This window comes from Hesperophylax consimilis, chromosome 16 (assembly GCF_061612785.1).
Source record: "Hesperophylax consimilis isolate HC1 chromosome 16, BYU_Hcon_1.0, whole genome shotgun sequence".
In the NCBI taxonomy this organism is placed as follows: domain Eukaryota; kingdom Metazoa; phylum Arthropoda; class Insecta; order Trichoptera; family Limnephilidae; genus Hesperophylax; species Hesperophylax consimilis.
Genome location: NC_142851.1, coordinates 6,455,768 through 6,483,594, shown reverse-complemented (window position 1 = coordinate 6,483,594; position 27,827 = coordinate 6,455,768). Strand labels below are relative to the sequence as shown.

Here is a 27,827-nt window from a genome sequence, read left to right as displayed (position 1 = left end):
AGCATTCACCTCAAGTGGCGCGATACAAGCCGTATTTTTCTTAATAAGATACGGATAATAAAATCACAAGCCCGGACGGCACCCGCTCAAGTAATCTGCCGATCAGCTCAATGGATGGATTCGCTCCATTAATGTTACATAAACGATAGACCCGATACGCTCCAGAACCGCTTATCAGCCACCTTGTCGGAGACGCTGGACCCGTCTCCTGGACCAAAGCCCTGATGGTGCCAGCTCGATCTGTCTGGGACAGACCACCGCCGGCCGTATGGAAGCTCCCCGCTCACTTTCCGTAATTAAGTGGTTAATCAGTTTTAGATAGAATTAAGAACCAATTTTTGATCCCTGGGGGTAAGTGCCGAGTCATAATATGTAACATGTTTACTTAAATATATTCTCCATGTTTTATAATGTGCAAAAACAAAACTACTGCTTTCATTTCACTACAATCAGTAGAACCTGTAATCCTTTGTGTGCCCATGCCTTGGCGACAGTTTCATGCTCTGCCCATCCCGAACATTACTCGAGGACCGAGTATTGGCGCGCAGAAAATCTGCAAAGTTCGGGATGGCATTTAATATAAAATATGGCCGGTAACATGGTCTTTGATTCTTGAGGCGTCAGTTTTATGTCAAATTTTAAGTTGGGTTGTTTGGTTAGTTTGACGATAAATCGGCAGTTAACGGGGACTGCTATTTGAATGGATTTTATGACAAAACAATTTTAAATCTAATGCATTCTTCTATTATTAGTCTGAATTCTGGTTTGTCAGGTTAGACATTTGGTTCACTGGATCATACCTTGTTTTTCTGGATTAAGATGTTTTCCGAAAGTATTTCAATCAGTGAATAGAGTTGAATGGAAACCAATGACTGACCTTTTGATTCTAGCTTAAAAAACCACAACCTAACCTAAAAAGTGAAAGAAATAACGTCGTTCCACAGGTCGGTAAGCAATCTACATAAACCGAATGCAGCAAAATAATGAACTTAACCTTACTATAGCAAAATTATTTTTTTGCGCATGGTTTTGTCTTGCAGCATTCGGTTTATGTCAATTGCTTACCGACCCGTGGAACGATGGGCCTTATATTATATTTGTGTCTTTAATAAATAAATATCGCCAACCATTTGAATTTCATAATGATGATGAAACACAGTTTTGTATTTGAAATTTAATAAGGCCCAGACTTTCGAATCACGAAACTTGCCCATATCCTTTCTTGAGTTCATTATTCTATGATTTCGATAATAATATCTACATTGTCATCAATAAAAATAAAACAAATATTTTTTTAAATTCATATGCTCGTGTATTAAATTATATTATCAAAAAAACGCAGCAACTTGCAAATAAAAAAAGCATTCTCATTTTTAATGTTTGATTCTAACGATTATATCAGCAAGCTTATTAATATTGACGTAAATGCTAAAGCGAGTTCATCTCTCCATTTTGTCAAATTTCATCTCCTGTAGAAGGGTTCTTATTCCAGCTTCACCGGAACGTATGTGATGATGATCACAGACTTGGGAGAGATGGGCACATTTGTAGATTGGAGGTTGCCACTGAAAAGAAAAAAAAGTCATTAGACACGTAAAAAAAAACACGGAAAACAAAAATGGATAATTTTATTTGAGACCTTATATGTAACACACATAAGCGCAACTACATTGCAAACTCCCCAACACAACGGTTTCACACTATGGGAAACCAATACTTAGGTGATGTCGATATATTTAATATTTACTTTGCGAATTTTGTGGATCACGTAAAAGACTTATTTCAACACTATTCCTAAATGGAAGTTATATTTTTGTAAACCAGTCAAATCGCTGTATTTTTTAATTTATGTTCTTGTTATTTTTAATTTTGTTTCTTGCATATATTATTTTTTAATGTAATTTTATTTTTATTATTTCTTTCTTATGTTTCAAAACTGTCATTAAAATTGTACCACGTACATGTAAAAGCCCTCTGGGCGTTAAATAAATCACGAAGCTGTATTTTATTTGAGACCTTATATGTAACATCACAAAGCTGTATTTTCGATTCTTTTGCAATTAAAAGCTTAAATCTTTAATTGAATTTTACATGGTGCAATTTTTGTACAAAAAGTTGGTTCGCTAGTTTGGAAGGCCTTTAACATTTTTTTCCCCCTCAGGGCCTATGTCAGCTTTGGAGTTGCTGAGAGGAATCTCTGGGAAGGAAAAAGAATGAGGAGAATCTGGGCATATAAATCCATCTCTCCCACTGCGGTGCAAGGCGATGGATCGAGAGAGTCCGGCTGAAGAGGTCTGAAGCGAATCACTTGGGGTGACCTATGGCAGAGATGTTGGTTATCCAATAAATGATTCCCGGGGCGGCAGTACCCATACGCGCCTCCAAAATTGAAAACAATGAGAAACGCTTATCGCTATTATGCTATGTTGCGCTTTCTCCTTCTCTAATTTCGGGCAGCGTTACAGTATCCATCATCAGGACATAGATGTCTGAAACGTTGGCTAAAGAAGGAGGAAGTGCAGCACAAACGCTCCTTCAAATTTGGGTAGTATCAAATTATATTCTGTTTATATCTTTCAAAATAAGTTTCTAAAACTTTTTCCTATTCTAGTAATTTTCATAACTAGGTCATGTTGTTTAGTAAAGGTGACGATCCATCGTTTGAATACTCACTTAACAATGACGTCCGCCTCGTTGTAGTTGTGGCTCAGCAGGCTGACGCGGACCTCAGTTGGTATCCCCTGGATATCCGTGAGGTTGGCAGACGCCGCACTGCTGGCAGGGTTGAAGAGGACTACCAAGCCGGGGTTGCCAGACTTCAACCTGAAATAGCATAAAAACTGGAAGGTGAAAACATTTTCACAAAATTTTTTGACTAACCTCCAAGAGAGTGAGTTTTTGACGAAAGAATGAGATTTTTTTTACCTCAAAAAAACCCATTTTTAAAAATTGTACTATAAAAAAACTTTGGTAAAAAATACGTTATGTAATATGAAAATTATCGAATTAATCAGACCTTAATAAAATTAAATATTATTCTCAATAATTAATACTATTAATAGGAGGATTCCTACAAACACTATCCATCCACGCCGACTATACTCCTCTTTACGTATATTTTTTTACAGACGTACACGGTACGGCCATGGCCATACTCTCATAAGGTTAAATAGCTCAGATTTTTAATTACTTCTGCATGGAACATTATCGGCAACCAAATATATACGCCATGACAAGGGCTCATACTGCTGCAAATCAATGCTGATTTCTTGCCGTATCAACTGTTGTTACGATTGACTGCAAAGATTCACAGTTGTATCTTCCTTACTATTCTGGTGAGAAATATGGTCTGAACAGTGTTAGAAAGAGAAAATCAATTTATATTCAAATCTAGAAGTTAACCACAGAAGAATTAAAATGTGCAGCTTTATGAAAGCAAAGGCACCAACCGCAATTTGAAAAAAAAAAAAAAGCTTATGAGACGAGTCAGGTGAGTTCTAAATTTGAAAAATAAAATAAAATAAGTGTGTTTATGAGAGCGTATTTTATCACAACAGTTTTCGGATACATTCTGAAATATTCCAATTATTTGGATTTTATTGCAAAGCAGAAATACTCCGACCGTCTGACAGAATATGGCAGAGGCCTGAGGAGGTAATTGTAGGTAGGTACACCTTTTGAATAAATAAAATAATATTATTTACGAACAAATAACACCGCACGCTAGTGACATCATACTAGAATGTGTCAATGCCCTTAAAGGGATAATTGTATTTTTTGGGCATTAGCTTTGTAACTATTTTTTATGAGAGTATTTACTGTATATTTCAAATTTGTTCGCCAGTTGATTTTGTTATCAATTAAGAAAAGTGCTGGAAAATTAGGGGCTGAAGAAATTTACAATCTCTCCATCACGGTAAAGTTTATGGAGATGTTATGTTTGAGATGTAGAATCCTATATGTCACCTAACCTAACAGACGGAATAGAGGAAGAAGAAATAATGAATGAAAGTTAACTTACCACTCTCTAAAATCCAGAAAGCAAGAAGAGAATAAAGAAATAGTTAGTAATAATAAATGTTTTTTAAATAGGGTTAGCCAAATATTATAAATGAATAGTGAACAATATTTCTTACCGGCTGAAGGCGAAAACAGTTTTATTGGCCAGAAGGTAACTGTTGTACTCTCCAAACATCATGCTGGGCAGCGTGCGCATTGTGGCTAGGGTCTTGTACTGGTTGTTAACCTGGAAAACATAATAATATCCATTAACATCTTGTGCGCCGCCGTTGCTGATAGCCACAGTAAAAAAAATCATTTCTTTGAATATAAATAGTTATTCTGGGGAAACTATTTAAGGTAGATTATATGCTAATTTTATAAATATTTTTTTTTTTTTTTTAAAAAGAAAGACAAACATTCCCAGGTTACGAATAACCCAACAATGTTTGAAAATCATTATAAAATATATAAACACATTATCTGGTAAGACTGTACAATTTACAAAACATTATTTTGCTAGAAGTACAAAGTTACGATAATAGAATCAGCTGGCGCACGGTGAAAATTTAGCATCGGCACACGAAGAATCAATATTAGTTTACTATAGTTACTACCCAATCTTGCCCGACTTTCACTACTCTTTTTCTTATTCCATGGTTAAATTTTTATAACACATTTTTAATTGTGAATACTGCACAGAAGTCCCAAATGCACCCAACCATCTGGAGCATGTGAGATGGTAGCATCCTCAAATGGGGTATATTGTGAGGCTAAAGGTAGAGAGGGGAAGGAGATGGGGACGAAGAATGGGGTGCCTGGCTATTCAGATCTTGTTACCAAACCCGGCTAAAGACATTTGAAGTAAGATTTCAATTTTGAATGACGGGCTTTCACTGAGGGCGTTACTGAGAGTATCTTCTACTCTGGAACCTGCCACAAATATACAGTCTTTTAAATTACTTAATAGTTAAAGTTATACGTAAATTTTAAAGCTGCATATTTTACAATGGAAATGAGATTGTGAGCTAAAATTGTTGCGTTGACCTTAAAGATTTATGTATCATGATGGCAGAAAGATTTTATAAACTCTATTCTGAAGTAGCTACTCAAATAACTTAATTAATTTATTACTTATTCACACATAGTTAAATAAGGGAGTGTTCACAACAAACTGAAACGTTGAACTGCCATTACTTACATCAGATCCACGATTTTGGGATAACGCTGTTTTCTTGTACACACACATTGGCTAGATCACAATCGGGTAGAATCTTACCTCAGTTTTGTTTTCACTGGTATTGGTAATCTGGTCCAGCGATACGATGGGTACTCCGGGGAGTAGCATGGCAATGATGCCGAGTTCAGAGGACAGGCTGCCGTCCTCAGATGTGTACTGGAAAGGGCGTATTACATTGAAGTGATGTTTTCTCAAAAAGCAAGTCATATAGTAATAGTAAGGTAACAATAATATATCTGCACCCGAGAAGCATACGGATGCATCTTCAAAACATACAATATTCAGGAGCCGAAAACTATATAATTATCATATCGACGAGATAATGGCTCTACTAAACATTTTGTGTGAATCTTGATTCTTAGGTAGAGGTATGTTTTTACTTATATCGATTAGTGGCAGAGTATTCTTCAAATTATTTCATTTTTATTAATTTACACAACAGAGGGTTAGCATTAAAAAAATTACATAGAATAAATACCATCATATCCAATAATGGTTTGCAACAATATTATGTAAACATAAAACAATAAACAAGAAAAAAAAACAAGAGAAAGTACTAGAGTAAGACTGCCTAGTGAAGTCAAGTTATATATAACAAGAGATACAAGAAATTTTGTTGTACGTGGATGTCATGTCTGTGATCCATGAAACATGTAGATCCATAAACAAGTGTTGGGATAGATTATGTCGTAAAGGTTAAAAGAGCAAAAGCTTTGGTCTGCCACAGAGTTTTCAATGAAGTAAAGAGTTGCGATCGATTCTCATTCTCACCTTCCAGGAAGGCCAGGCGTTGTCCCCGAGCAGAGAGAAGGCGCCCTGCATGGAGTTTTGCAGCTTGTCGGCCGTGTACACCTTGGAGGCGAAGTGGTGGAGCATGCGCGAGGAACGCGGCAGGTCCACCGCCATGCTCTTGTTCTGACGCAGAGACTCTGACGATTCCAAGCTCTCCTTCATCATCAGGAGCCCTGAAAAATATACAGCAAATAGTTTGGTGAAAAGCAATCAGCAATTTCAAAATAGAATTTCCTTATTTGTCTGATATAAGGCGAAGTACTACGTAGTAATGCAAAATCATGTGTTTCTTGTCTTATTATAGGTACAGAAAAAACGAAGTATTATTTTTTGTGAAACTGCTCCTGCGTGTCTGCTCCCAACCGTCTGGAGCCAGTGAGACTATGGCATCCCCAATTGGGGTAGGGAAGGAGATAGGAAAGAGGAAGGTGAGGAAGTAGCTGGCTATTCAGATCTGGTCATGAAACACGGCCAAATACATTTCCAGCAACGTTTGGTTCTGTTTATCAAAAAAAGCATGTTAGTCCAACAGTGACAGGTAAAAAAATGTTTTTTTTTTTTAAGAATGTTTTTACCTGTCACAGGCGACATCTATATAATATAAGTATATAAAAACATATGCGTATTCGAATGCAACGTTGTGTCAAAATTTCAAAGTAATTGGTGAAGAACTTTTGGAGATTCAAGATTTTGAACAAATGAACATTTACATTTTTATTTATATAGACGAGTGATTTGTAAAATAACATACATTTTTCAAATAAAATTTATTTGCACACGCCGGGATTTGAACCCTCAACCTCAATTGCTTGCTAGTCTGCTTTAAATAATACAACTGCTTTAAAGTTCAAAAATCTTACTTACAAACCCATTTTCGGTTATGTTTTTACTGTATAATGTGGCAAGAAAATGATGGATAACGAAAACTAACTAGGCAAAATAAAACACTTTGTTTTTTTCTTGCATGAAAACAGGCAGCTGGTGATGAGCGGGAATTTTAACCTTATCGCCATCTACATAAGGAGTGTTATTGTTAGCGGCCTGATTCCAAATGTTATACAACGTGGTGCATCGCCTTAAATCTATTTGATATTTTTAAATTGTAATGAGTCTGGCCTTACTAATAAATAAGTTTTAAAATTTACGACTGGTAAAGAACCGTTAATGTAGGGTAAATATTTTAAAGAAATATATTTCATTATTTCCAGACATAAATATTGGCTATTTTAATCAAAATTAACAAAAAATTAATAAAATAATCTCAGGATCTGTTTGTAACTACAGTGAAAATCTCTCGGAAAGGACCGGAAAAAAAACTTCTTAAGTAGGAAAACCTTAGAAATGGGATAAATTGGGTAAAAACCAAACCTCTTAAGCATGAAACTGGAAACTTCCTAAGAGAGTTTCACTGTAATACAATTAGATAGAAATATCGGGAAAATCATTGTCTGTACATGAGTCGTATCTTGATGGTCTTCCTTCTGCATATCTTAGAGCTGAGGAACTCATATTGTAACAGTTATACTTGCAAACCCGGGAATCTGAATGTTGACTCTAATAGTAACTGTTACTGGATGTTGACTTGATCGAGCGCCTCGCTTTAGAGAGAGTGTAGCCGCTCGTTTGAAAGGTATCAGAGCAGCGGCATTGGCCGGGAACTGAAGCGGTCAGTGCTCAGCGGAGAGGCCACGGGGAAGCGTATCCTGGGAACGACTGATGGGTGAACTCCAGGCGACACGGAAGAGGAGTTATCTAGCTATCGTAATTCTAGTTTTATTAACAATTTGTGATGTCAATCATTTGATACACATGGCGCCTAATAAATGTTAGTCCTTCTAATTTTAATACTGTCACATGTAACAAAATAAATGCTTTGCAATTTGACACCAACTTACAAGCGATTCTAAGGAACCTGTACATGCCCTGAGATGTATTAGTCATATTTCTATGATATACGAGTATGTTTTCACTTGCCAATAAATTCTTAAATTGACATAATTTTTTATTTCATCCCCACAAAATATGATGCGATTAGGTGTCGACGTTACAATATTAAATTGTACAGTGCCCTTTGGTGCTTTTTCACAAAAAAGTTTCTACACAAATTATTCAATTATTATTATTATAGTAAATCTACCTTCTCCCTTGGTGCTGTTGGCGACCACCTCCTTCCATTGAGCCAGAACATCGTAGAGACCGTCCTGGTAAGTGGTCTTAGCGTGGTCGTAGAAGTGGTACTGGCCATTGACGGTGTCGCGCTGGCTGGCCGACGTGGAGATGCCCTCGTCAGCAAAATTCGTGTCCACCAGCAGGAACTTTACGTTAGACAGCCTGAAACACAATATTAAATTGGTATAATTAATTATTAAACTGTCGATGCAGCAAAATTATTATTTATACCTATGCCAGGCCACATCACATCTAGCCTCACGCACTATTACGCACCATCAGGCCTAGCACGATCACATCAGTTTAACATTGCCTTTGCCGGGAGGCACAGACATAAAAATAATTTCTCTGAATATTACGTATTAGCTATTCTGGGGAAATTGCTTATGGTAGATTATATTCTATTTTTATGAATATATAAAAACATTATCTGGAAAGAAGCACAATTTATAAAAACATTATTTTGCAAAAAAAAATGCGCAAAGAACACAACTTATTATGAAAATAAAATTAGTATGCACACAAAGAGTTATCAATTGTCAGTAACTTGTTTTTGTACCCGAGCATGGCCGAAGATTATCACGTCTACGATGTCTAATTTATTTTAAATTATTATCTAAGATGATGATAAATTATCATCATTGATGAACTAAGCTTAAAAAAAGCTAAGTTCATCAATGTTAACAATCAATTCACCGAGAATGGCAGTACAAAAAGTCACTGACAAATAAATGTACAAACCTGATGCCAGCGGCTCCATTCTCAATCCAGAATCTGATGACCTTAGAGAACTCGCTGACCACAACCTGGTTGCGGAAGTTTAGATCGGGAGTGGAATTTTTGAACTGATGGAGGTAGTACTGCTTGCGCACGTCGGAGTAAGACCAGGCGGAATCCTCCGAGTCTACCATATGCTGGGGAAATCAAACAAAACAATGATTATCATTTATTAGACAATCTCAGGCTGAGATTATGAAGATTTGGTCAACTTTACCAACTTGGCCAAGTGATTCAATCACCTAAACGCTGATTGAAATTAATTATTGTATAAGTGTTTTTAATTTTGACTTGTAAAGTAAATATCTGGATTCAGACTAAATGACAGATTATTTTTAAAAAAGTTGCATGTTTTTTAAAAATGTATTTTGGTTTTCCTTGTAATTTTTTAAGGCTCGTCATAGGTTAATAAGATGTTACAGTCAACTACAACATTATTGTAACTTAATTAGCTTTTTTATAATTGAATCATTGTTTAATTTGCCTTGTAAATTGTAGCCTTGTATTAATTTGAGAGGCGGTTTTGATTCCGCCACCGGAGGAACCATTTATTGCATAACCTACACCTCTGCCTCAGGTCACCCCAAGTGGTTGGCTACTTTTGGTGATTTGACAGGGGTGCCAGGGAACATTGGGTGAGATATGTTCAGAATGCCCCTGCTCACCATATGCGTGGCGTGCCAGATTGGGAAAAACCCTTTCACCTCTTGAACTGGTCTCTCGACCCATGCCCTCGCCTTGCGCCGCATGGGAGGGATATATTCATATTTCCGTCACTCCTGGACACAGTGATCCCTAGATTGCTACCCAACCCTCATACCTTTTACCTTCCCATTCCACAGCATTCCAAAAGATGACATAGGCCCTGAGGGAAATTATTTTCCTCAGGGCTTCCTGTGTTGGGTTAATGTATAAAAAATTAAAGTAGAAATTAAAGTAGACAGTTCTGGGAGTGTTGTGTTTGTATAAAAGCTGTCCCAAGTGACATAATATTAGATAATACAGTGAAACCAATTTATAAGGTTCCCACATTAGAAGTTTTCATGCTTTCAGTGCCTTGAAAAACCTTACATGAGATTTTCACTGTAACAGACTGAACAAGATAATAAGAAAATTTACCCAGTTATTGGGGAAGTTGTTGGAATCCCCGCCGGTGCCCTTCCCGCCGGTCCAGATGAAGTAGTCTCGGTACGGCGTCTCTCCCTGCTCACTCTTCTTGAACCATTCGCTGCTCTTGGCCATGGAGTTGGGAGTCAGGTCCACGATGAGCCTGAACAAGCAATACAGTAATATGTTACACGAATAGGTGACAACTATTGTTGCTAAATAATACAGTAATACCTCATTTCGGCATCACACCAACTAAAATATTTTGTGCGTTGGGCTACCCATGTATTTATATTATGGGAATGACCAATGAGCACTCCTTACAGACACATAGAGGTATTATTGCTCTGCTTAAACCTTCTAATAAAAAGATATACAGGGTGTAACAACACGAACCTGAAGGATTTTAACCAGTGATTCCAGAGCATATTTAGAGGTAAGAATGTACATAGATAGAATGTACGTAGAACTGTACACAATTAACGAATCCATTCGTACAGCCTCCTCGTTGACCCGACTCGTAACGTTACCCGGGTCGATCTTGTAAGGTGTCACATAAAAAATAAAGTCAAGAATTCAGGAATTTTTACTGTTAACTGAGTAGAATTAAATAAATCAAAATAATTAATTACCGAATATCTTTTTCCTTGGCCACTTCAGCGAGTCTCTTGAAGTCGGACACATCGGTGGAAGACGAGTTGAGGACGGCATAGTCATCCACTTCGGAAGTGTGGGGTGATACAAACAGACCCTTGATCTTCAGCTGAGATATGAGGGGCAACTTCTCCTGTAGCATCTTCAGATCCGTGGGGCTCGTGTCCAGGTCTTGGGTGCTCGACTCTCCGTCCAGAAGGGGGCCCTCCTGCCACCTAGTGGGGACAACTTTCATTCAAAAATTGTGCCGATTCATTTTTTTTCTTGACATAATTAAAAAATACATAATATAATATGTTTTGTTATGCAAATATCTTTCATATACCTATATAATTGTATCAATCATCTAAGAAATTCAATTTATTCTTTTTTGTATGGTGGAGGAAAGTTTGTGGAGGTCACAGTAAAAAAATCGATTGAAACTCAAGATCTATCAATACATAAAAGATAGAGTTATTTTCTGAGACTAAATAAATAATGTATATAAAACATAGATTTAGCAAACTTTAAAATTAACACTTTCATTAGCTCGTGTCTTGAATTTTAAAAGTTACCCGAAGAAGATACTAATCAGAATTGTACAATTTTAGAAGTTGAATTGGGACTCACACCCCATTAAAAATAAAAATATTATTTTTACTTCATGGGATACTTACAAGCAAGATATACTCTGATAGAGATACTAGGAATGAAGCTCTTGTGATCCTTGATAGATTTATCTTGCTTGTGGGATACTACATATACCGAAAATAAAGATATGCTCGGAATGAAGCTTTTGTAATCCTTGAGATTTGCATTCTTTTAGTAGCATCATATGAATGAATTTTATTAATTCCATGAGCCATTTTTTGCACACGTTTGCCTTTTTCTTTTTTTAATAAAGTAGGAGGCACGCTGCACGTGTTCCCCATAAGAGCAACCGACAAAATTGAATCAATCATCATGTAATCTGTACACAATATGAAAAATCGACAATGAGCGACATTTGAACGGTCCACGTTAAACACTGTTAATTACAACAATGTCAACGGTAATCCTGTCAACTGATCATAATCTGATACGGGCTGAAAATCAGCATCAAAAGTTCAAAATGGTGCTAATCATTGATGTGATCATCAGTCAAAAGTGAGGTTGAAACAATACTTTTTGCACGGTCAACAAAGCGTAAAGGTAAAAATCTGTTCTTATAAGATTCCAAGATTTTCCCCACCCCCGGGCATACACTACTTAACGCATACGAATAAAAAAAAAAGTGTTTTATTTTATGATTTTCTGTACATTTTCATCACAACTTATCTCCCACTTTTCTATACATTAAGTACTGATAAAAGATACATGATGCCAACGGGACATGAACCCGTGTCCTTTCGATTTCCCGTCGACAGCTCTGACCACTGAGCTATGGCGGCTTATCTCTTATCCGCGAAATAATTCAACATATACTAGTGTTTCATTCAACAATTACTGCTTGTTACATTTTTTCACCTGAAACAACCAACTTTGTTTTATATGAGAAAGGCATTGTAAGTGCTAACTCTCTCACTAGATGGCGTCGAGACAAATTGTCTACATTTTTTGGTGAAAATACTAGAACTTGTCAAATATTAATTATTATTTTTTTGGTAAACTAATGTTTAAGACAAGATTTTTTATGCATAGCACAAAGGGTAACAATTATTTTTGTAAGCAATAATTATTAGCCTGAAACACTCATCCACATTTGGCGTCATGTATCTTTTATCAGGAGATTTTTCAATGTGGATGAGTGTTTCAGGCTAATAATTATTGCTTACAAAAATAATTGTTACCCTTTGTGCTATGCATAAAAAATCTTGTCTTAAACATTAGTATACCAAAAAAATAATAATCATTATGTACTGTATTATTTTATTCCCACATGTAATAACAGAAATAAGTTTAATTAAAATAATGGCATGATAGTGTGGCATGATGCTGCATCGCCAACATCAATCACGAGGGCCAAGATCTAGAAGAATAGACAATTAGCATACCAGGTCTTGGGGGCGGGTGGGGCGCACTTGGGGGCTCCGATGATGATAACAATGGCTCCGGCCAACATCCCAAGCCACAGCAGCCAGAAGCCCACAAACATGATCCAGCGCAGGCGAACCCAGAACGGGTCATTACTGAACTTCAGCAGCTCTTCCTTTGTCAAACCGGTGAACCCCTGGGGAACACAAATATTCTTAGAAAATTGTGGTAATATTAAAGTAAAGTTTTTTTTTTAAATATTCAAACTTAACCCTTGGGACCTTCTAAGACCCAAACAGTCCCAAATGCCGTGCGCGCATTATACTCTCCTAAGACCATATTTGTCCCAGAACGATCGCACATTATTAAAATGCATATATCTCTCTTCCTCTCATCTAAAAATTAATTATTTCTTTTATGTCAGAAAGAGAACGAAATAGTGCTTGTTATTGTCTTTGAAAAAATGGAAGCTTGTAGAAGGTTTGATCCGTGCAAATCAACAACGTCTCAAGCATGATTTTAACTGCCACAGTTATAACATAAAAACACATGCGTATTCCAATGCAAACATTGTGTCAAATGTCGGTGAAAAACTTTCCGAGATTTAAGATGTTGAACAAACGATCATTTAATTTTTTATTTATATAGATAGATAGACAGACGGGTCAATCCGCACCAAATCATCCAGGCCATGTCACCCACCATCTCAGATTTTGATGAAACTTTAAATTTTTAATCCTTCCATATAGATAAGAAAATATACCAAATTTTACCTTCCTACCTCAACTCGTTTTTTTTTTATGGGCAGTTGAAGTTTGGGCAAAATAAGCGTTTTTACATATTCCGAGCACTCCGGAAGAGCTTGTACCTTCAATGAAAAAAAATTGTATCTTTGTCATTTATAGTGCAAATGCAATGAAAATTTTCAATATTATCAAGAAAACTATGCTGATTGCAGAAAAAAATAAATAAACCCTTTACATTTATCTACTTGACTTTAAAAAATTACCAAAAGTAATTTTTTAAGTAATTTTTGGGACGGAAAAGGTACTTTACAAAAAAGCAATATCTCGGGAAGGTACAGTGTTAATGAAGTAATTTTTTTTTTATTCATATCTACAAATAGCATAGAATCACATACAAAAATAAAATTCATGGCATTTTACTTGCTTCAATAAATAAAATCCATTTTAAACTTTTTTCAAACTTTTTGTAATTTTTTTTTATTCTTATCTACAATAAACATAGTACAACCTAAAAAAATAAAACTCCTGGTATTTTGTGTGCTTCACAGTGTAGAAACGTTTTTAAAATAAGAAATCTTTATCATACAGAATTGTTCTAGGTTTTTTTAAATCTAGATACAAAAATAAATAAAATCCATTTTAAACTTTTTTCAAACTTTTTGTGATTTTTTTTATATCTATTTTTAGTTTGTAATTGGGCAAGTTATAATTTAGGTATATAGCTAGTAATATAGGTTGAATGAATGGACTAATATCAAAGAAACAGTCCTAGAGACAAGTCACTACATGGAAATGATGTATCTGCAACAAGACAGAACATGAAAATTACTATCTGCCTCATCACTAAGTTTGCAGGATACTACATGCTTTGTTTCCTCTGACATGCTTAGTTCTGAGTCAGCTTCAAAGCAGTGATCATCTATATAAATACAGTAGTTGTTTCATGTTATGGTGTACGTTGTTAAAATGTCTCTAATCGAAACAAGTTTAGTTAAATGTAGTGTGGGACAACATAATGGTACTGAATGTCACAAAAAAAGTTATACTAAGTCAGAGAAATTAACGAGTGTGGATTTGTTAAGTGAATTTGAAAAAAAGCTTATTCAACAAAGAAGTTTTGTATCTACAGACTTGGTTTTCAACATTTGTGAGCACCACAGAATATTTAACTTAAATAAATATGAAACATTTCAAAAAGCTTGTTTTGACCCGTTCCAAAGCCACAAAAGGAAAATTACAAAAACTTTAAGAACAGTATCCTTGGAATTTTCAGAGAACATTAATACCATTCTAAAAGTAACTAATAAAGCAATCCCTGGACAAAAAATTTGTAATGCATGCAGAGCAAAAATTAGTAAGAGCCAAAACCTTAACAATGAAATTGAAGAGCTTAAGGGCCTTCCTTACTAGCGACCTCAATCGTTGTATGAAGAATCATGAATTGTCAGATTCAAACGACAATCTAAGTTATTAATCGTCAAAATATCGATAATGTAGCCACGCTAGGATATCATAAATACATTTTTCTGTCGAGATATATGTTTTTACTAACAATTTATTTTCGTTAAATACTATATAATGAACATCGAAGAATTCTCCTACTCATTCGGCTCTATGAGGTGGCCGTGAATGCACGCTTTCTACGGTCCGTCGTGTCAATATTTTTTCAAAGTTCGAAATTCCGCGTAATTATTACACTTCCATGAGACGTTTCAACAATATTCCACTCTATGCGTTGCGCGTAGGGACTATAATAGTGTGTCGCCTTTTTTTATGTTTCATCTGTGCGTTTCCGTCGAAGCTGTGTAGTGTCAAATAGTATTATTAAGAATCAATTTATTGTTAACATTTTTTTGGGTTTCTAGGTAATAAACAATTTAATATTATTAAGAATTAATATATTGTTAACATTTTTTCGGGTTTCTAGGTAATAAACAATTTCATATTATTAAGAATTAATTTATTGTTAACTTTTTTTCGGGTTTCTAATAAATATAGTAATAAACAATTTGATGTTTTTAAAATATAAAAGTATATAAAATATTCCAGCACTTACAATAAAGTAAAAGAAGCACATCGTATAAAAATGTTTCAGTCGAAAAGATCGAATGCCGAAATCACTTACTTCGAAATTATTGCAAAAAACTTAAATCACTGTTAGAAGTATCCCTTAGCATTGAGGAAGATTGTGTCAAGCCGTATTTTACGCCTGAGAACGGCTGTACGTTGTGCAATAACGTACCGGAAGACTTTGAATTGGGAAAAATAAAACAGTTTTATTTGGATATATTGAATGGTCCAAAACATGTATTTGGAGACCACTCACTATGCAAGGAACGGGCATACTTTTGCAAACGGGATACTGGCGACACTAATTACGTACCCAATATGACTTCGAGCTTGATAATGTCAAGAAACGCTTTTACAATTTTTGCATGCTACCCGAATTAATTGATCCTCGACACAATCGCTGCATGCCTATTAGAAATCCTGAGTATTTAGAAAAGTGCATAATAGCGAAAAGAAACAAAGTAAAATTGGTTTCAGCTAAAACCAAAACATGTAAAAAGGAATTGTTTCGAAGAAATCAATAACATTTTATTTCATTGAAGTGTCTTCAGAAGAAATTTCATTTATATTCCTAATGTATGTAGTCCACATTTTTAGAAATAGGGAAAAGGAGGGTTGGAAAGGCTATTCAGATCTAGTCACTAAACAACTAAAGAAACAAACTACCTTAAAAAATTGAAAATTAATAGTATTATTACTTCAATAGAAGAGAGTCCAAATATAATTACTAATCATATAAATTACTTCTTCAGTGACATTGGTCCAAGCTTCGCTAGTAATTTGTGCAGTGCTAATAAAACTATTGAGATGTGTCTGGTGAATGATTTTAAATCTGAACTTCACGTTACAGGGGACAATTTTTATTTTAAACCAACTAGCATTTCTGAAGTCACAAATGTGATAAATGATTTAAAAATGTCTTTCTCGTGCGGTATTGATTCTTTAAGTGTTATGGTGTATAAAATGCATGTATCCGAATTAGCTTGTCTCATATCTCACCTTGTAAATACAGGAGTTTTCCAATAAGAGGTGTAATTTTGATATTTAATCGTAAAATATCAATGGTTTCGTTGCTTGTGTGGCACGTAGCGCCGTCTTGTTGAAAGTAAACATTGTCCAGATTAATACCATCCGATTCCGGCCATAAAACATCATTCATTTTTTTTCGGTAGCGCAGTCCATTCACTGTTGTCCATTCTGTTGCTCCAGCCTCATTTTCAAAAAAGTAAGGTCCAATGACTCCGCCGGACCATAAGCCGCACCAAACAGTCACACGTTGAGTGTAAAGAGGCTTTTTAACAATAACTCTTGGGTTTTTCGAGCCTCAGATGCGACGTTTTTGCGTGTTGACGAAGCCACCGAGGTGGAAATGGGCCTCATCACTCAAAATGATTTGCATTTGATTCACTCAAGTGAATTTTAATAAGTTCAATGCGTTGTTGAAGCGTGTATCGTTCCATTTTATTAATGGCGTTGTTTCTACTTGTCAAATGTCAAAAAATGACAGCTTCAAAAGTAACATCTACCGAAATAGCGGGCTATTCAAAATAACACCTCTTATTGGAAAACACTGTATTAGCTTTGAGAGTGGGATGTTCCCTTCTCATTGTAAGAAAGCTAAAGTAATTCCCCTTTTTAAATATGGAGATCGTCTAGATGTTAATAATTACAGACCTATATTCTTACTCAATACTCTTTCAAAAGTAATAGAGAGATTAGCTATGTCGAGATTGGTATCATTCTTAGAAACATATAATATACTCTCTAGCAATCAGTTTGGTTTCAGAGAGAATACAGGAACAAGTGATGTAGTGTTGAGGGTATTGTCCAAAGTCAAAGTCAAACATGAATACAATGTCCTGAAGGAGCTTGCAGAACTAGAAAGCATTACCATAGAAAAGTGTGGTCTTTTCATACATGAAGAGTATCCGTATATGGGTGCGACACCAGATGGAATTTCTTGTGAATACACCGTGATTGAAATTAAATGTCCTTTCGCAGCACGCAGCATGCTCATATAAGAAGCAGTAAAATCCAAAAAAATTATGTTAGCAAAAATGGAGAAATTCTGGTAAATGCATCTCACGATTGGTTTTACCAGGTTCAGGGCCAATTACATGTAACAAAAAAAGCTATTTGTATGTTTGTTGTATGGACTGAACTCGGATAAAAATCGAAAAAATTTTACGGGATGACGAATTTCGGCAGACTAATATGGTTGAACAGCTGAATCGCTTTTACAATTTTTGCATGCTACCCGAATTAATTGATCCTGGACATAATCGCTGCATGCCTATTATAAATCCTGAGTAATTCAAAGTGCATAATACCGAAAAGAAGTAAAGTAAAATTGGTTTCAGCTAAAACCAAAACATGTAAGAATTTTTAAGAAGATCAATAACATTTTCATTGAAGTGTCCTGAAAAGAAATTTCATTTATATTCCTTATGTATGTGGTCTACATTTTTAGAGATAGGGAAGATGGGGGGTTGGAAAGTTCCAGGCTATTCAGATCTAGTCACTAAACATATCTACGCCGTTCTCAAGCAACTTTCAATCCTGAATTATGGTCTCTCACCAGGGTGATACTGAACGTATCTTCCACTTTTGAACGAGGTACAGATTCATTATATGTAACTATATAAAATTTATTTTAATTCTATAATATGACATACTTATATAAATTAAATTAAATTTGTTTTGTCCTCGCCGGCTTTTGAACCCGTGACCTCAAATTAAACTATACAATTTAGTATTAACAGTGCCCCGCCGCACTGCGAAACCAGGCTGGAACAAAGGGAAGCCTTTTGTAACTCTTTATAATTGTATTTATCAAAAAAAAAATCCAAATAAAAAGTTATATTAAATGTTGTTACTGAGAACCTCCTCCATGAATCAAGCTATTGTAATATTGCATTACATTCTAAAATATATTTTAACATAATTTTCATAATCACAATATCTTTAATTAATAATAATTTGTTTTGCTCTGTGCGTGTCTTGTATTGAATGGAACGCACCGGCCAGCTGCCAGGTGCAGCGAGTTAGATATTCGAATTCGCGCTAGAAACATTTAGTAGCGAGGGCCGTTAACACTTTTCAAGAAGACATAAGTGAAGTTGAAAATGTTTTAAACAAAGAAATTTTTTTACAAGAAATCAACACTTCTTTAACTGACATTGGAGAATCTCCATTTAAACTACATGCAATACCATCCCACAGTAAGTCTAGTTACGCTAAACGGAAGTTAGATTCTGCTTGTTCAACCTTAAAGAAAAAAGTAAGTAAAGTTTTAGAAAAAGAATTTTCCCCAGTAAAATGTGATGCAAAAATACCAAGATGTATTCAAGAAAAAGCTAATGACATGGACAGGCTAGTTGAGTTGGTTAAAAAAAAATTGGAAACACAAGTTACACGCCGTGAGAGAATTCAGCTTCTAACTCTCGCTCCAACTTCGTGGAGTAGAAAAAAGGTTGCTGAAGAATTCAGTGTTGGTGAATACTCAGTTCGTAAAGCACGAGAGCTACTAAATGAAAATGGTATCATTGCTTTACCTGATCCAAAAAAAGGAAAACCATTAGACCAAGGAACAGTTACTTTGGTTAAAAATTTCTACCAAAACGATGAATTTTCTCGTGTTATGCCAGGGAAAAAAGATAAAGTTAGCATAACCAAAAATGTTTATGAACAAAAAAGACTATTGCTTTGTAACCTGAATGAACTTTATGCTACCTTCAAGTTTGAATACCCTGCTTCAAAAATTGGGATTTCGAAATTTTGTTGGTTGCGTCCCAAATGGTGTGTGCCAGTAGGTTCTCCAGGCTCTCATTCTGTCTGCGTTTGTGCAATTCATCAAAATGTAGTGCTGCTTCTTAATGCTTGTGACAGTGAAGAAACGTACAATGATTTAATGGACTACTTAGTGTGCTCAAAGAACAATAGAGACTGTATGCTTCGACATTGCGATAAGTGTTCAACATCTAGTGAAAATCTTAAGAAACATTTGTTAGAATACAAGTTGATCTTGTTATAAAATATTGCTATGGTGTATGCATTCAGGGTAAGGAACAAGGTACATTATTTTGTTGGTGCCTTAAGCTTACATTGCAAGCTTACCAGCATGTTGTAAAGGACCGAATAAGTTTGACTTTTTTTATTTGCAAATACAGTATCTAGATTTTAAAAAACTTGGAACAATTCTGTATGATTAAGATTTCTCATTTTAAAAACGTTTCTACACTGTGAAGCACACAAAATACCAGGAGTTTTATTTTTTTAGGTTGTACTATGTTTATTGTAGATAAGAATAAAAAAAAAATTTCAAAAAGTTTGAAAAAAGTTTAAAATGGATTTTATTTATTGAAGCAAGTAAAATGCCATGAATTTTATTTTTGTATGTGATTCTATGCTATTTGTAGATATGAATAAAAAAAAAAATTACTTCATTAACACTGTACCTTCCCGAGATATTGCTTTTTTGTAAAGTACCTTTTCCGTCCCAAAAATTACTTAAAAAATTACTTTTGGTAATTTTTTAAAGTCAAGTAGATAAATGTAAAGGGTTTATTTATTTTTTTCTGCAATCAGCATAGTTTTCTTGATAATATTGAAAATTTTCATTGCATTTGCACTATAAATGACAAAGATACAATTTTTTTTCATTGAAGGTACAAGCTCTTCCGGAGTGCTCGGAATATGTAAAAACGCTTATTTTGCCCAAACTTCAACTGCCCATAAAAAAAAAACGAGTTGAGGTAGGAAGGTAAAATTTGGTATATTTTCTTATCTATATGGAAGGATTAAAAATTTAAAGTTTCATCAAAATCTGAGATGGTGGGTGACAAATCCAAAATTTTCTGGATGATTTGGTGCGGATTGACCCAGAAGATAATTTGTACATAAAACTAAAAAAAGTAAAGTGACAATTACTTTTATAATACCTTTGTCTGATTGAACATGTTTTTTATTCACATGTAATTACAGTTTACACAATAATCTTCAAATGCAACTTTATGCAGATTTTATAACTGATTTCAGTTGAGACTGTGGTTCTCATCACGGTTCCAAAATTTCAGCCCGTTTGGTACCATAGAGCCTGAAAGAATGGCTTTTAAAGTTCGAACCCAAGTCTTAAATTAGCGCCCATAAGGATAATGATTTTTCCAGAAATGCAACATTATACGGATTTTGTGACTGATTTCGGTTTGGACTGTGATTTTCACCACGATTCCGAAATTTCAGCACGTTTGGTACCATAGAGCCTGAAAAAAATGGCTTTTAAAGACCGAACCCAAGTCTTGAAATAATAAATAATTTTATGATTTTTCTTCAAATGCAACTTTATGCAGATTTTGTGACTGATTTTCACTATGGACCATGATTCATGGGGCAAGCGACTTTAAAAACTATCTATGTTTGAACTCAAAATTTTAATTTTCTATTTGTCATTTAAAAAATCTGAAAACACACATCTGCCCTGATGATGGACACTGCAATGCTGACCGAAACGTTGGCTAAAGAAGGAGTTAGCGCAACACGCATTTTTAACACCCCAAAAACAAATAACAAAAATATTTTTGGATGTGAAAATCTTAAATCATATTTAATCTGAAAAGAGTCTCTTATCTGCTTTCAAAATCAGCATTTTATTTAGAAATACATGTAAAAACAGCTAATCGATTTTGACTGAAGTTTGAACGATAAATCTCTTATCAATTTATTAGCAATTGTTACTCAATCTTTGAATGGCCACTAAATGGACAGATTAAATAAACAATCTGTGGACCTCACTACATGAAGTAAAAGGCTATTGTAGATTTTGTGGTTACAACAATATGAGAGCTCAAATAATGAGTAACATGAAAAAAAACACAGTCAATTAAGAAAAAGAAATCATACCTTGTTGAAGATGGAATATTTGGTAAATATTCGGGAACGCAGACCACGGCTGATACGAAATATTTTTGAATAAAGCCTTTTGATTCATTGTAATTACTATAAAAGGAAACTAACTGCATTTGTGAAATTTTTAATTTAAGCAGTTTAATTTTTAATTACTTAACCCTTAAATGCATACTGTTGTAAAACTGCAACATACCGTTCAAAACACCTTTAACTCTTTGGTGTATACTTAATGCATGCCGTTTTAGAATTATCAAGTTCACGGTAATATATTTTATCGAGTGGCATCACCTTTTTTTTCTTTCGCGAATGTCAAATGTCACTTTTTCTTCAACAAAGTGAAGATTCTCGAAAATTGGTTGGAGGTTAGAATTACAGTTTGGTTTTGCTGTTATTATTTTGATTTTCTTAGGTAAGTAGATACAATAATACAATACTTATATGTAATAACTCGTATTTTTCCGGTACACTTATTAGTTTTGAGAATTTTTTTTTTCATACGTAAATTGTTCATATTATTTTTTATTAAATACACGGTGTTGTAAATTTGCAACAATTTTTTTTTAATCAAATATCATTAAAAAAATTACAAATAAAATAAATTCTTTATATTTCCTTGCATATGCATGTAAATATCTACAAAATATATTTTTTTCCAGAAAATTTAATAAATCATGCATTTAAGGGTTAAAATGAAAATTCGCTTTCGTTGTATGGGATGACAGCCATTTTAAAATAATTTCTGTCAATTGGTATTTCTGATTCTACATAAGTGGCTAGATCATAGCCGACTTCATGCGGACAAAAAAACAATGGCGCGTAATTTTGTTTACAATATTGGCGACACGAGACAAAGACTTTTTATTCTACCAGCCAATACAAAGAAACACAATTGAAATGAAGAATGTGAAATAGACGCCATAATGTCGTACCCTTAAATTAAATATACCGTTCCTAAGAGAAAGTCCAGTTATATTCAATTTTTCAATTAAGTCCTAAATCCTGTATCTAAATTTCGCCAATAAACAATTAGATAATATTAATTAAGTGTTAATCTCAAGTGACCTACCAGGTAAGTATTGTACTGTATATTTTCTCCATAAATAGTTAAGTAATAACATAGATCACTGTAAAAATGTATTATAAGTTTGTACAGCGCCCTTGAGGTGATTTTGCACAAAAACGGCGCTATGCAAGTCATCCAATTATTATTATTATTATAATATTTCGCACGTCCCGCCGATGAGTTATTATTTATTATTTTGGACGGTTAATTTGTAAACGGAAACACAACAAACGGCTACAGACAATTGAATAACGTAAATAAATAAAAAATGTATAATGTAATTTAATATTCCGGCAAAACAGTACCCACTTAAAAAGAATAAATGATTTATTTAGGTATTATTATTATTATTTTATTTAACCTAACCTTTATAGAAAATATTTCTTTATTTATAAAACATATCTAAATACCTTTATTTTATTTTTCAAATTTTCAAAATATTTGCCAAAATAGTACCTACCTAGTATTTGCATAAATGGTAAAAATTCTAGACACTCACAAAAAACAAAAGAAAATGTCATCAAAAGAAATTGTTTGGGCTGTCATCCCATACAAGGAAAGCGAATTTTCATTTTACGTAATTAAAAATTAAAATGCTAAAATTAAAAATTTCCCAAATGCAGTCAGTTTCCTTTTATAGTAATTAAGGAAAATCAAAAGGTTTTATTTAAAAATATTATATCGACTTTTAACTACTGATTTTAAAATTGAAACAAACCTGCTTGATGACCAAAATGTCGATCTTTGCATCTCCATTTTGTTGATCTCCCGTGACAAACTTCACATCGGCCAGTTCTCCCTTAGGAGACAGCTTCTTCTCTTCGTCCAACATCTTCTCATCGGCACCGTCCAAGACATTATCGCCATTTTCTCTCACCATGTTGGAATTTTGAACTGCTTTATATTCTGAAAAAGTAAAAAAAAAAATTAAAATAAAGCAAAATTTCGAATCATTTTTGTTTGATTTACTTTGTAGTAAATATGATAAAAGGCTAGTTTTGAGGAATTATAGAATGTGACTAGCTTTCAGACTAGATGTCCAGGGTTCCAACCTTTAAAATAAAATCCATATATGGGCGTGGTTTTAAAAACTTTAACGCGTTGTACACAAAGGACACAACAATTGAGTTGTGGGCGGCCGTGCCCCTTACACGGACGTACAACAGTTGTCTTGAGAACATGTATCAATAAAAAAAAGTGCAACATACAGGGCACCTAGCATTAAAACGTTTGAATAATTAATATTTGGTTGTAATTCAACATTATAGCATGAGGTTCCAAATTGTGTTTTTCATTTAGTTAAACAATTATTAACCGGCATGCCAACATTAAAATAAAACTTTAGGTAACATGAGGGGTGACATCGTGACCCCCACGCATTTTGTCATTCTAGTGCCTTTCATAAATTTATTGCAAATTATTCTTATGGTTTATGCATTTAATGATTATCAAAATACAGTTAATTTCTTTAAAAAAAACCTACTCATCCTTCATCAAACTTCACCCAAAAGTTATTGTGCTCATAAGATTGGCCCATAAGAGAGAAGATGCGCAAGTGAGATGGCGCATTATGGTTATGGCAAGGAGTATTATTTGCGGCAATGAATGATACCTACATATTTACAAAATATTTTTTTCTGTTAATCTAGTACTTAAGTTTTTGGTAAAGGTTACGAATTCCGCTTCACTCTTAATACGCAATATTTCACTTTCAAATAAATGGATTTAGCTCTATTAATTCAAAACATGATTTATTATGTCGGGGGAGATGGAAAAATACGCACTTTTAATTTTAATTTCGTTTATTAAGTCACTTACGCGATATGTCACACGAGATTTGAAAGAAACAAAATATTGTGACATTTGCCGGAAATACCACAACTAGTTATTTACCTAGCCAGTTCGCGTGTTAGGTACAGTACCTACCTACGAACTAATTCAGTTAAAGAAAATAAAATCTTGAAAATATTAAATTAATATATATAACCTAACCTAATCTAACTGTGACTTTCTATAGCAAAAAAAATGCCCCTTTAATAACGCCTGCTCGCGTCCCCTTTAGAGTTACATCCCAGTTTTCAAATAGTATGTGGGCTACGCTAGGTTTGTATAGACTTGTTTGTGATTTAATTCTAATACCTATTTTACATGTTCTAACCTAACCTAACCTAAACTACCTAAACGGAATACGTTTAATCACATTTTATTCTATTTGTTTGTTATTCGGGTTATTTTATTTAATTATATGTTGATTATTTGTTATAAATAATACATTGACTTACATATTAATATGGATTAATTATACACAATGATATTATTTATTTTATATGGCAATACTATTTTTTTTGGTTGGCAGCAGTGTCTATGAAATATTTTGTAGGTATGAATTACGATATTATGAATATAATCCAACTCTTGATATGAACATAGTCGCTTTCGGCGGCGCCGCATACTAATTGACATATCGCGTAAGTGACTTAATAAACGAAATTAAAATTAAAAGTGCGTATATTTCCGTCTCCCCCGACATAATAAATCATGTTTTGATTTAATAAAGCTAAATCCATTTATTTTAAAGTGAAATATTGCGTATTAAGAGTGAAGCGGAATAGGAGAAAATTAATAAGTTTTTTTTTAAATAAGAGATTGTGTTTATAGGTTTTGTAGGAATACAAAGAAATAACAAAACCATGAGGCCTTTACTTAAAATTATACACGGAGAATAGTAATATTAAAGATTTTGGGTACCCCTGTTGGCAACGGAAAGGTTAAGTAAATTATCGATTTTTACGGAGAAAAACGTAAGTAAGCAAGTTAGAATTCGAGTTAGCAAATTGCATATTAAGCGGAGTTAGCATTTTTTACAAACATTTAAATGTGATGATTATAATGAATGATTTGACAATAAACTAAGAGGGGTCCCAGTTGAACGATTTAAATTACAGGAATTGAAACACAAAAGGGCCGAATATGGGGCCGAACACAATGCCTACCCTGGATTAGCTTAGGAACAGTTCAAGGTAAAATCAATTGAATGCATTTTGAGACAAGTTTTACGCCTTGTTATACCGCTTTCAATAAATTATAATGTACCTACATTCAAATATATGTAGATAAAATACCGGAAAGCGACTAAAACAAATCAATGGAGTAAGCAAAACCTGACACCACTTATTTTGCACAAGTTTGCGGTCAATCTTTTATACTGCACGCTATTATTTCAAAGAAACTACTCGAATTAAAGTAAGAATTATGAAATTTTAACACATAATAGTGTAAATTCAATATTTCAGTCGGTTTTTAAGATTTTAGGGAGGAAAATGATGCAAGAAGAATATTGATTTCTCACCCGTGTCAGTTTCTGGTATAGTTTTGTATGTAGCTTGCGCGTCCTCAGGTGGTTTGACGACTGCTCCATCTACGTTTAATTTCTTAAGTTCAGACATGGTTGAAGTCTATTAATAGAAACTAGTTTTGACTGGTGGGAGTATAAAGGTGCCTGTAAACGATCAAATTTGTTTGTCAAATTTTGCGTTTGCTCTTCACGTGTTTGATGAACAAGGCCGCAGACGTTCAAACCAAATTTTGTCAAATATCAGTTTATTTATTTACAGCTTTCGCCGGAGATTGTCTGTTGACATTTGTTGAATCCAGTCTGAAGTGAGGTAAATAGTGTAGTATTTTGTTTTTCTTGATAATGACGGATACGGATCAAACTTTCCGTCAATCAGAATTTCTGACAAACACGTCAAACACCATCAAACACGTAGTTTGTTTGACAGACACATCAAACAAGGCCGCAGACGTTCAAATAATTTGACAAACACGTAAATTTGACAAACAAATTTGATCGTTTACAGGCACCTTAAGATAACGAGCGCATAAATTAATTGATAGACCAAACGGGCGCGTAGACTTTTCACAGAATCTCCGCTACCTCGATATAACCATAGAACCGGTTATGTTGAATAGAAAATGATTCAACAGTTTTGAAGGACGTTTGAAGTGACAGCTAGGTCGGAGTGTCTCATCACCACATAAATCAAACCAAATCAAACATATTAGTTATTTTAACCCATTTAGTAATTTATTCTTTTGTAATTTAGTTTGTGTAACTATATTTGTGTTAATTGTTAAATATTGTGTTGTTTTTATCTGTTTGTCGGTAAGTCTTGTTAAATACTTGATGTAGGTAGGTTAAAAATATTAGTATAGAGATGGAACGGGCTAAACCTCCTGATCCCCCGGACGAAATCAACGATGGCTCTTTTTCAGACTCCTCGGTGGGCTCAATGGAAACGGTTGCCACCGATATTCCAGAACCCTCAGACTTCATCACAGTAACGACTAAAAAAAGGAAAAATTTAAAGCTTGTGCGAAATTCCAGTACAGATTCCGAAAAAGTACCCCACAAAATTCCTACCCTTGATAAAAATAGAAGCTTTGTAGACAATGGTATTCTTCCGTCCAATCAGCAGACCCCATCTATCCAGCCACTCAACTCGTCGATCACAACGCCAATTGCTAGTCCAACTACTCCTGTCCCCATACCGACACCAGCCCCTACACCCTCACGAATTTACAACAATTTAGACAGGCCTCCATACATCACACATGTCACTAAAATTTCAAAGGAAGGAGGTCCAACAACATTGTATGACATTGACTTTGGTCACTTTCTCCACAAAAATAAAATCAGTCCTGTCTGGAATGGAGTTAAGTCGGTTGGTCGTAACCGTCTTTCCGTCGAGTTTAAGACAGCGGCTGAAGCCAATAATTTTGTTAAATCAGCGGTTGCCAAGGAAAACTCCTATAACGTATTCATTCCTTCTTACCAGGTTACTAAACTTGGAGTCACTAAGGGGATTCCTCCACACTGGACGACAGAGGACATCTTGGAGAACATTAAGGTTCCCCAGGGTTACGGAAAGGTCATTAAAGCTCGCAGACTAAATTATCGTTTTAACACTGGAAACGCCATAGAATGGAGACCCTCTCAGTCTGTTGTCCTCACATTCGACTCCAAAGATCTCCCTCAAAATGTCACCATGTTCCACGTATCCCTACCAGTGGATCTCTACGTGTTTCCAACTGTGCAGTGCTACAAGTGCTGTAGGTTTGGACACACGAGGACCCTCTGCAGATCAGAACCTCGATGCTATAAGTGCACTTTGTCTCATAGTGGCGATAGCTGTAATTCAACGGAGGAAAATTATAAGTGCTTAAACTGCTCAGGAAACCACTTGTCGACCAGCAAAATTTGCCCTGAAATGTCAAGGCAACGCAACATCAAACATACAATGGCTGTAAAGAA

At 34.6% G+C, this 27,827-nt stretch overlaps 1 protein-coding gene across 1 annotated transcript; it reads right to left on the bottom strand.

The window, feature by feature from the left end:
- Positions 1–1,298: 1,298 nt before the first annotated feature.
- CD98hc (CD98 heavy chain) lies at positions 1,299–26,501 on the bottom strand. The gene is made up of 13 exons (XM_089641418.1): positions 26,383–26,501; positions 25,863–26,006; positions 23,232–23,419; positions 12,751–12,926; positions 10,717–10,953; positions 10,097–10,247; positions 8,942–9,114; positions 8,169–8,362; positions 6,011–6,204; positions 5,279–5,395; positions 4,137–4,246; positions 2,674–2,823; positions 1,299–1,565 (listed from the first exon to the last, which is right to left on the bottom strand). The coding sequence occupies exons 2-13, from the start codon at positions 25,957–25,959 to the stop codon at positions 1,484–1,486; spliced, it is 1,869 nt and encodes a 622-aa protein (XP_089497544.1). The 5' UTR covers positions 25,960–26,006; positions 26,383–26,501; the 3' UTR covers positions 1,299–1,483.
- Between the last annotated feature and the right edge of the window lie 1,326 nt (positions 26,502–27,827).